The 11,785-nt window shown below is 45.5% G+C and overlaps 1 protein-coding gene across 1 annotated transcript in view; it reads right to left on the bottom strand.

Moving 5' to 3' along the window:
• LOC111266445 (cell adhesion molecule Dscam1) overlaps positions 1–11,785 on the bottom strand; it is a 90,584-nt gene that overhangs the window by 2,969 nt on the left and 75,830 nt on the right. Inside the window, exons 28-32 of the mRNA XM_086970917.1 lie at positions 11,262–11,402; positions 10,607–10,810; positions 9,439–9,633; positions 6,910–7,042; positions 2,951–3,093 (exon numbers count right to left, since the gene is read on the bottom strand). Of these exons, the coding sequence (XP_086827043.1) occupies positions 2,951–3,093; positions 6,910–7,042; positions 9,439–9,633; positions 10,607–10,810; positions 11,262–11,402 (816 nt within the window). The remainder of the gene's footprint in view (positions 1–2,950; positions 3,094–6,909; positions 7,043–9,438; positions 9,634–10,606; positions 10,811–11,261; positions 11,403–11,785) is intronic.

Raw genomic sequence — 11,785 nt, 5'->3', positions numbered from 1 at the left:
ATATATACAACATATACAGCAAAATAAATGGATTCAATTCCAATAAACTGTCAGTTGCAACGAGCGACTAGTTAGTAGGATATACGAGCCAGTCACACATGTAAAAATAAGCAAACTTGTTAGAGATAGCTAAGTACACATAGAAATATTGTTGCATAAACGCTGGCGTGATAAAAATGGATTTTGTTAAACGAGTAAGCATCGTTTCCAGGGCCAGTGACATCCCTCAACAAGGTCTTTCCAAAGGAGTGGTGGCGGTCAGCTGGATGGCAGCAGTAAGCCGTAAAGAGCTAATGTTTAATGCATAATGGCCATAAGCACGATACAGAATTTAAGCGAGGTCCCTAGACGATACCACGCAACGTTCTGTTCAGCATGTTACGATCGGGCCTGCGCTTCGTAAAAGCCATTACGAATTGCAGTACATATATGCAGCTGCGAAAAACTCGCAGGTCGTTATTTCCTCGGGCGCTTCGGCTCATCTCCGGCGCTTCGGCAACTAATATGGCATGAAATATTGCTTGGGACTTGTTCTAACGGCAACAACAAAAAAAGAAAAAAAAAACCGTCTCACATATCAGTTATACATCCGTGGTCTTATTTCAACCAAGCACGATACGTACTTATCTGTTGATAATAGTTACATTTGTTACGATAATATGATGGCTCTCACATTGGCTAACTGGACGATTGTACACGAGTTACGTACAAATTGTTACGGCTTGAAGAAAAACGTTTCTGTTGTCCCACTGTTGTGCATTTCGCACTGAATATACGTTTTTCTCAATAATTTTACATGTTTTTACTCGAGGAACTTTAAATACAAACGGCGCTCGAATGTAGAGAAAAAAAATTCCTGTGTGAGCTAAGGCTTCTGAACACACTTCTCGTCTCACACATAAGAAATACTACATGCATGAATACGTAAATAAAATAAAGTTGATTTTAATAAATTAACAAAGTAAATTAAATAAAGCCGAAATGGGAATAATGCATTTTTCTTCTTTGTTTCCCAGCCTCTATCAAAGGGGCTGGCTTTTCTCATACAACCTAAATTACGTTCCGCGGGTTGCCACGGCGCAGTTTCTCTGGGCCATTGTCGGCGGCTGTTATTCAATTCAGAGTTAACGATACAATTAATTTATGAATTTTGCTGTCTAACTTACGTAGTACCGATGCGTATTTAGTGAACGTCGAAACTTTCATATGAACGGTCTGGTAGGGATTCAAAACAAGGAGGCTAGCGTAACTTACGCAAATCAGCGATCCATATATGTGTACATAACTTGAAACTTTGAACAAGCTTAAATCTAGAGCATTTTTTTTTCTTATGAAGGTCCTTAGTTTCATTTTCATTCAAAGTTTTCGGTTGGTTGACTGGCCTTGACCTTTTCCATTAGAACGCGCACTCGACGCGTTACCTTCAACGCTACACCTTCCATGTAATGGAAGGTGTAGCGTTGCAATGTATTAAATAAAATTGCTTCAGAAACATTGTAAAAATACCTGCAATTGTTTACTGTGTAAATTATGTGAAAATTCATCAAGCGGCGCTTACTCATCCAACCATAAAGACAAGCATCCTTGATGTTCGCCGTACTCCACGAAGTTTTTTCATCCGTTTTCGTTTTAACTAGACCTACTCAACAATGATATGAATTTAGCAGAGTTGCCTGTTTGTAGCAATAGGCCTTCGGTAGCCAGTAATGCCCATCAGTACGCTTGCCCCACGCTAGTCGTCTTCTCCGAACATTTATTAGCTTTTAGGATTTTCCAAGGCAGTTCTCGAGCTTTCAATGGGCTTTCGAAGCCCGGCTAGTAACGAACAAGAAGGCTCGTCTTAGTCGATCGAAACATTACAGTCTTTCGACCGGGTCCGGCCCGCAACCACTCACGACTACTAGCCCAACCGACACTGCGCTCTCGGCCATTGTCCTTCCTTTGGGAAATGGAGCGCTCTTTACTAGCGCTGCTACAGCGACGACGGCGGCTCGCCAGCGAAACGGCGGCGCTCCCAACGCCGACCAGTAGTGCCAACATTTCCCGCCCACTTATCTCATCAATGAACCGCGCCTGGGGCATTTGACCGCGAAGAACATTGGCTATTCGTTCGGCAGGACATCAGCTCTGCTGCGTCCGCTCAGAATAGCGAAACACAAAGCAGAAGAGTACTATAGGCAACGACGGCAACGGCGGACGTAAGTCTGTTGTCTCGATACCAGTCATCGTTTACAGCATGGAACAGTCTGGAGGCAGGTCCTCGTCTCTGGCACAAACTGAACTGATCTCAATAGCTGCCACACCCAACCGCTAGGTTATGCCAGCCAAGCTGCTAAATGAACTTCGTCTGTAGCTCGTTGCTGCCGGGCGGCCGTATGACCAAATGGGCGACAGACGGGTCGACCGAAGAGAGAAACCCCATTGAGAGGTTGGTTTTCAGTGCTTGGTTTGCTTGTTAATTACTGCGCAGAAGCGCAGGGAGGGAAAGACCACAGATTTTCTGCGACCGTTTTGGCTATTTGCGTGAAACCAGCAATAGTAATGGAATGGCTTCGAACTCTGTTTATACACCTAATACATTAAGAAAAAATATGATATATCGGTTTTATGATAAGAATAGGAAGTATTATAGTTCAAATAATATAGCGATTTTAATAGTTATATGCTATGTATACGGTGCAAGTATTTCTAAGCCCTCTAAAATTCCCTAGCCTTAATTAGTTATACATCTATTGTACGAACTTCGACTGCAGACGCCTTTGTTTACTTTTTGGCAATATAGCATAATTAATAGCGTATGCCGACGTTAGAGTTTGGTCAGGAGCATGCATCGTTTGCTAGTAATAAAGAAGTAAATGTCCTTTGTTAAGCGATTATGTCCTGTTTCCGAATATGTATAGATGTAACGATAGATATATTGAGTATACATGTGAATGAATGAAGTGTTTACCTCTACTCGTTGCATCGTCGCTGGTTGCGCTGGCGTCATCCCGGCTATTGTGCCCTCCACCGTTCGGATCAGCTCCTTCATACGAGGAGTCACCGTCGAATTTGGTTGTGCAATCCTCGTTATCCAAGTAGAAATGGTCATCCCTAGAACGACAGCGTATTAGGCGCATGACAAACATGAACATACAAAAGTTTTGCGCATGCAGACCGATAACAATTTAGCGTCATACAAAACTTGTCGCAATAGGACGTTTGTGCTTTTTCCTTATTAACTTCGCAAAGATTTGCTAGATTGCTGCCCGACGCTTTCGGAGTACACAGAGTCAGATATATATATATATATATATATATCTAGCAATACTTTGTGTAGGCAATTTCTACAAATGTTGATTTCTAAGAGAAAATAGCCTTTTTCATTTGTATTCATCCCCTCTGTTTCAGATGTCAGCCAAAGCTGCCCAGAGGTGAATGCACAGCTTCTTTTCCTCACACCCACACGTACACACACAGTTTTTCTGTTGGCTTCTCGACATGTCGGCCTGGTCCTTCCTCACTGTATGACAGGCAAGCAGAGCATCTGATTACCGTGGTCCTATGGTTTACACATCGCATTCAGGAACTGCCTCCATATGTTTGGCTCTGCTCGGAGTTCACATTTTCAACGCTTGTTCATAAGATTTTGTTGTATAGCTATGGCAAAACCTAGGCCGGCAAAGCACAATTCGAAAGTTCTCAAGACACCTTAACGTTCGAAGCACTTATCGAAAAGAGAAAATGCTAACACATTAATACATATTCGTGTGCTCAAGTATAATGCATTTTCATTAACTTAAAAGGTCGCCCTTCGCTATGAATTAATACAAACGTCAGCCTTGCAATTACGTAAGAGCAAATGAACGAGCGCTTTTTGTGGGTACATCGCCATGTGCATGTATATTCGTTTGTGCTCTTTATAAACACACTCTGCTATTCTGACTTCGACGGCTCTCTTAAACCTTCAGATGAGTATAAAATCCGACTCATATAGGTCCGGTAGTGGTTTCAAATCCAGACTCACGCTCATCAGAGTGGCTTTGGTCGAGTATAGGTGTGATCATTGTCGATTTCCCACGTTGGGCGATACGATATTTTGAGGGCTTCAGATCTACATTCCATAGAAAGCAGGCATCTGGCGGTTGGTCGGTCGTGTTAAACATTTGCCCGTTTCAACGCGCATCTGCTGCATCGCCGTCGTCCACGCCGACGACCTGGCCGACGGCGAGAGCTCCCCTTTTGGACAAAAGGGGCGAGAGAGGTTGTATCCTCATAAAAAAAAAGCCTTATTCTGTCGACACGAGGCGAAGCAACGATAGAGCCGGCATACTTCTTCGCGCCACGCAAAGTTGGCGCCAAAGACAACGGAGACTACGCCAGGAACGCGAATGTGACGACGATTTCGTGCTATGTGTCGCCACCGTCGTTCCCCTTGCTCCCGCTCAACATTCCGATGGTTGTGAAGGGCCGTTTAAAGATGATCAGTGCGAGTTTCATGCAAGTAATTGCTCCTCAGTTCATATTACTTTTCGTTTTAGTTTTTCATATGCTTTCTCTCGACTTCCTTCTTCAAGGGGGGCAAGCATTTTACGCTTTCGCTAGCTTCTAAATGCTGTCTTCTAAATGCTTACAGAATAGCGATAGAGCTCGACGACCCTCCTAGACCTTTCCTGCAGTGAAACAAACTACGAGGTCGTGGAAGGGTCGTGTGAGGTAGCGCAGTGACGGATTGAGCAGCATCAGTGCGCAGCAGGCAAGGGGAGCAAACGTTGAGGTCCATTCACTTGATCGACTGTCGCTGGCGAGACACACAGGTAATGTAAAGGACACGTACGATATGCCCGTTGTAAGAGGCGGCATAGGCCAACAGCGCTCGTAGTGAGAACTTTAGCAGACGACAAGACCCCGCCGCATGTAAGCCACACTGTCTTTCATTATTTCTGTATTTGCTGTCACTATTTCGTGGGCTCAGTCAGACACATGAAGCATGTGTTATTTCGATGCCTTTATTCGTTGGTGTGTTTATTTGTCGTCTGCTGCTAGATTCGGGTGAATCTTACCGCAGCGGTCTGAGCTGTGGGGACGCTATACGAATTTCTCGATTGCCGTTACTGCTGCCGTTGAGGCTACCCCTATGTAGCAGCGGGATAGAATGTTGCAGAGGGAAAAAAGGGGAAATCGCTGTGGCACTAGCAGCATAAAAACACGACCTCAGACAGCAGTCACTCTATTGCAGTCCTAACACTCGCCACCGCTATAACCACCGCTTGTTACTTTCAGGCCAACAAGGCTCCCACCGCCAAGATCCTGAGTGGGGCCGGTATGTGCAGGCAAGGGCAATGTCACCATGTAGCAAAGTTGGCCGACCGCCCTACTATCGAGTCCAACGCCCTCTAAGGGCAACGTATGATGATGAAGTGAAAGTCGAAATCGGGGAAAAAAGGCAGGCGAGCGATGTTAGTCGCAGGAGCATTAAGGAAAGAGAACTGGGTTTTACGTAACTTCGGCCACGGCTCAAGGCAGCATCGTGAGCAATGGAAGCTTTCTATCGCTCTTTATTTTTCTCTCCCTCTGTCCTCCTCTGAGCAGTAGTATAGAAACAGACTATGGCAGTGTAGGCCTCACCGTTTATGTGTTGATTAACTGTTGGCTTGCTAGAAAAGTAAGTCGTTTTTACATCGTCTTGTTAATGTCATATATCAAATGCCAAGCCAATCGCGGTAATGAGTCGACGAGAACAGCAGTAACTTCCAGCCACCTCGCAGTATTGCAGCTCCGCCGTAGTTGTAGGTAAGTTTTCGTTCGCAAATCAGCGCGCAAGGGAGCATTCCAACTGTATTTCACAGCCGTAGCAATAACACTGACTGCCATTCGCAACGATGCCATGGCCACACCAATTATCCACCATCGGGGATTTTACTAGCCACTGCTGTTGCCGGTGAGTCAAGTCGCAACAGCATCGGACCGCTGTCAGCAGCACACTTCTGACTATACAATAGCCTCTCACTGCTTTTCTTCTTACCTTTGCCTCGTGCATACAATACTACTGCCGCTGCAGTCACTGCAGCGAACGGAGGGGCCATACAACGAGAGCTCGAATGAACGGGTAACAGCTTGGAGTCACCTTGAGGCAAAGTAGAGGCGAGCAGCGAACAATGAGAGAAAGGCAGTGGACAGAAAATAATCGAGGAGGGGGAAAAGAGAAAAAAGTCGAGTCTTGCCCCTTACGAGTAGAAGCAATGCAGCAAAACCAGGCCGTTCAAATAGTAGGGACGTAAATATTGCGAGACTGCCTGTCTGGCACGTTAGACGAAACACAGGCAGACAAAACAAGGGACATTCATTCATAAGAATTCCAATATTATGCCTACAAAAGCAGCGGCCGGCGTAGCAAAAGTCTCATTAGTTGAGTCAGGCGTGGATGTTTATAGGGCGCGGCGGGAGGGACGTCGTCTTAAGATGCAAATAAGTGGATGAGGAAAAGAGGCCATGACTTCGTTGGCCGCCAGTGGGTCGCCTTGAACGTTCCGCTCGCTGACGATAAACGCATCGAACGGGTCGGCTTTGTTTCGGTTTTTTCTTTCGACGACAACTCCCTACGATTCATTAAGGCCCGTCTAACTATGCCTAGCGTCTCTTAGGGCTTCGTTGTACGATCGCGATTCGTTAGCTTAGCTTGTTCGCTACAGATCCAGACGTACGTGAAAGATTATATCGAACTACACTGTGTGTTTATACCTTAATTGAAGATAGTATTTAGACTGCATAAACGACTACTTTTTTATATAATTACGTGAAACAATTTAGACAACGGGTTTGTATTGCACCATAATGATGCAAGAATGTATTTGCTATCCTATAATTCTTCCCGTGTTGCCCTATACGAATACGTGTTTCGTATCTATTACGATATAACGAGTTACTTACATTCGAACTCGAGGCTCGAATCGATCCGCCTCTCTCCACGAGGTAGACGCCAGAGTCTGATGGCCAAGCCGTTGGCGTTCCTTGATGGTGCCCATTGGCGTTTCGTAGTCAAAGATTTCCATTGCTATTGGTTCTGGAACAATTATTGATAGTATTTTTGTAGCTCATTGATAAGGGTTTTTATAAAAATGATGGTTTTCTATCATTCGAAGCAAATGAACCAGTAAATGGATTCATCGTATATAACACACCGATGACACACTCAAGGACATCCACACCCAGTCAGGTTCATTTAACACAAAAACCGACCGCCATTAGTTATTTATTGTGCATGAGCTCTGCGGAAGAGTTACAAAGTAGCATTACAATTGTGCAAAGGATAAAATGAGGAACTACAGTCATTTGTGCTGTGGCTAAGCTGGCAGTAACCAACATATTAATACTAATAATTTTGGCTCTCCGCTTCAAATTATATACGACAATATTATTATAAGGTAATGAACCTAGGACTCCCTCAAGATGCCCTCGACCAGGGTTGGCATCGTAGTCTCACGCTCGTTAACCACAGCTCAAAAGGGTTTACATCCGACATCGCTATTAACTGCGTGACAAAGTGGTGTGTGCTTAGATTCGTACCTAGACCACAGCTTGTCCTTAATATTAGCAGGCCAATACGTTATCCACTAAGCTGTCATGGGAAATCAGCTCGAACACTTTCTCGAACATAGCAATGCTATGATACATACAGCATGGACAGACATGTACTTGCGATATGTTATTCAATATAACGACACCTGTCTGGATACGATGAAAGTAAGTTTGTACTTACGTAATAAGTATGTATGTATTTTCGCGAACAATTAGAACAGACGCACACGCAAAAGATTAGCTATCAAACATCACAGAGCCTAGCTCATGTACCCTAGGTAGAGTTCGTGCTAGATGGAAAGCGCCAAACACTGTGAAATCACATCATACAATATAGGGTAAATAGAGGGTATATGGCTAGCAGCGTTCTCGTCTAGTTGGTAGTGGCTGTCGTAGCAGCAACAGACATAGGGGTTGTACAAAAAGGTACCAGCTGAACGCTCCCCGACAAGTCATTCGGACTTCTTTTTTGGCCAGATACCGGCTTATCTGTTGGTGTTGTTGTGTGGAACTATTTTGTCTCTATACAGTCTCTATATCTCTTATGAGAATTTGAAGTACCGTCGAAGACCGAGGTCTAGTTAAATCTGTTTAAGCAAATTTCGTCCTTTCCTTACGTATTCATTCCTTTTTTTCGTCGTGCCCCAGACACAGATGTAGCTCTATTCGTAGGTAACTACAATTGTGTCCCACTTTTACAGCTCTGTTCAGAAGAGAACGCGCGCTTTTTTCCCTCTGGTGCTACTGTGGCTTAAATAGATTAAGGATACGCTTAGTATGCGGCGGAACGTGCAGTTTATCGTGGCCGCGGCGAAGCTGGTCGCAAGGTAGGGCTGCCACAGAACACGGTTTGCGCGCACAGAAGGGGACACTAAAACATGAAGAAGGTCAGGCGATGTGCAGCACAAGACCAGCATTGCACGACCAGGACGCGCATCAGCGACAGATAGCGGCAAGAACAATGGACTGCGAAAGCTTAACACGGAACTGACAAAAGGGTGTACCAACCAGTCACCGGAATTCACTCACGCCACTTCGCTGAAAACTACACATTAAATGGAATACGCACTTATATGTCCCAGGTTATCAGGCAAACGTGTAGTTTTTTTGCCACCAGTAGAAAAAGCGCGATCGTTTCCGAATATTGAAGGTCTACTTTGGCTGTCTCAGCAATGATGCTCGCTTATAGCACCTTAAGCGTGAGAGCAGTCTACAACCCATACAACTATTTTAGAAAGGAGCAATTAACAGATGTCTGTTTCTAATCCTATAGTATAAAAGGGGTGGTAAAGAAAATCAATGCATCTTTGTCTAAAAACGAACAGATACGGGTGTTTCGTTCAAGCTTGCAGCTTACACGTGCCACTGACAGCCTGGCGACAACTGCTCACAAAATTTATAGTTATACTAGTATCTTTGTTTGGTTTGTTTTTTTTTTCGAAGATTTCAATCATCTCTAAAGGGACGCAAGTAACACGGGATCTCGCACAACAAATTGGTAAGTTGCCTACAGCAATGGCGTCGGGATTTCAGGTTGGCGACGTGGCCTTTTCTTTTTTTCCAGCTCCTCCTCCTTCTCTCCCATCAGCTCCGGCACCCCTATGAAAAAAGTGTGCTGGAAGGAAACCAAATGCCGGACATTGTCGCTACGATTCCTGGAGCCAATACGTGTCAAACCTTTGATGATCTAAACAGCATTTTGGGGCGTCAGGTGAATTGCGTTTACCTCAATTTTTCTTTCGTTTTTTTCCTTTTTCAAATCTGTTTCTGCTTCCTGTTATCTTCGTCAAAAAGGTCAGAGAGAAGTTTGTTTCTTTGGGACTGGTTAATATTAGGAGGGTTTGGCAGCGAGAAAGATTTAGTAGGTGCTGAAGAACTTACTGCAGTCGTGTGTCCGCGAATCTGCTAAGAGGAAGGGCCTGGAAGTAGGCCCATTGGCGGCCACAGCGGCCAGTCCACCTCCGGCACCACTCGTAACGCCACTGCTGTTTGAAGATGCACCGTTCTCCCAGTTCTTGCTTCTTGGGTTGTCGTAGTGATTACTCTGTGCTGTATTGGATTTCTCACAGAGGATATCTGTAAGTGCGTTCAAGAAACGCAGCACATGTAGTGTGTGAGATGGACAGGCCGAGTGACGCGTGAGCCAACGTGAATGAGCGGAACTCTACACTACGAAGCTACGATTGCGAACGTGGAGAGCACGGCGCGGGCAATAGAACACCAACGATTCAATAGCGGACCAGACTGGCCCGGCCATCGCACTGAACACCCCCGTAACGAATCGCAAAAAAAGGAAAGATGGATGTTGCTTGGGATATGCTAAGAGTAGGATCGAGGAGAGTACGAACAGCGACTCCTAGCTAAGTGGTTCAGCATTGCGATATCTCTTCCCAACAGCAGTGCGATACAGTCTCCCATTTGAACGAATGGAATTCACGGTGCTGCAGCATTTGCGCTGGAAAGCGCAAAAGGAAATAAGCCAGCAGTCGGAGAACTGCCATATAGGCATGCATGAGGGGCCACTGATGTGGAACGAGTAGAAGGAGAAAGCTGTGGGTTGGGAAAAAAAAATGTAACTAAGGCGAGGGCTCACTGGACCGGAGAAGCGTATCGCAGGCTGCAAATGAGAGCGGACAGACGGAAAAGATTTCGGCGTGCTAGCGAGGGTGCTACCCACCCATGTTAGTATTGCGCGTGTTTGGTTCTGCCGCATGAATGCCGGAATAGCAGACGGTGAGGCGTGACTGACAGCTACGACACAGCACACTAAAATGGTCGAATTCGAGCGAATATTGAGAAAGGCCAAGGGATGTAAGTAGCAATAGTAGCTAAAGGCTTAGGTTTACATGATGCAAGGGTTTAAGGCATAAGAAAATTATACTTCTACAGAAATCTACGTTCTACAGAAATCTAGATACTGTACAAAAAGAGTTTTGGGTGCAGAAGACTGATAGTGATGAACGAGGCGGATGACGTTGTGGGATAGGTAAGTAGGGCGAAAAGGAAGGATACAGTTGTAGGACAAATATATCTTATAATATGTACTTACTGTCGTTGCTAGCTGCCTTCGAGAACGGAGGTGGTCGTCGGCGATGCCGGTTCAAGGTAGCCGTCGCCATGAGCGGCTTTGTTGTTAAATGTGGATGAGCAAGCACGCTCAGCGTCTGCTGACTGACCTGTTTCGATGGCACAGCGCCTGGCTTTTGTAAATCATCGTACACTCCGAATGACGACAGATCGTCCATCGAACCGGCTACAACAATAATGTAACATCATAGAATTTTATTATTCAAGCGATTTCATGACGTCTAGAGAAGAAATCCATAGAGACGAATCTTTGTTATATGTCTCTACATACCGTGACAGCAACTGTGGCCAGGCAAACTTGACGAGAAGTGGAAGTCGCTCCGGGAGCCAATATCTAAGCCAAGGGCTACAAGGATAGGTTGCATCACGCTGAGTTAACTACCGCGGCTGGCGACTGGTTTCGCGCGTGCATGCTTTCAGACGTTTAGGCAGTGATAGATGATTACGTTGTCTCTCTCAATAAAGCGCCCGCCGCCCTATGGCTTGCCTCCCACCATGTTCGTTGAACGGAATGTGGCCTTTCCACCATAATAGCACCACAAAACTACCCCCTGGTACACTTACGTGTAGCCATCACTACCACGACGGCCAGTACTATTCGCATTGCTCCTACTCACTATGTTGTGCGGCGGACGGCGCTATCCTACGGTTAGGAGAACCAAGTCCCAGACAGAGCTGACGGGTGACCTCCTGATTCGCTTTGGCTTCCATAAGTGCAGTCTCAGCGGGGCTTATTGTAAGGTTTTCCCTTTGCATCACTAAAAAGGACAGCCAAGCCGAACACGAAAGGAAGCAATGTCCCATAGGCGTCACTTAAACCAATACATAGCACCTGGTTACCTAAAATCTGACTGCGTTTATTTGAGTCATACATAAATTAACTGCAGCGACGCCTCAGACATATTGGTTGTTACTTAGGCCTTTCACGTCGTCTATACTGATTAACTGCTTAATGCTACCAAGAGAACCGATAGCACTCACACCAGCCGCTTTCTTGCGGCGGAGGGGTCCTGCTGCTGCTGCTCCTACAGAAGTAATAGTGAATGGCAAAAATTGCTGGTCAGCCCCAGAGCTTAAGAATCTCCAAGGTCGAGCGACGCTCTCGCCAAACAATCCTACCGGATGATGTCGCCAGCGACAG

The sequence above is a fragment of the Varroa jacobsoni genome, unplaced genomic scaffold, assembly GCF_002532875.2.
Source record: "Varroa jacobsoni isolate VJ856 unplaced genomic scaffold, vjacob_1.0 scaffold_115, whole genome shotgun sequence".
Lineage (NCBI taxonomy): Eukaryota > Metazoa > Arthropoda > Arachnida > Mesostigmata > Varroidae > Varroa > Varroa jacobsoni.
This window is presented reverse-complemented; position numbering and strand designations above follow the sequence as displayed.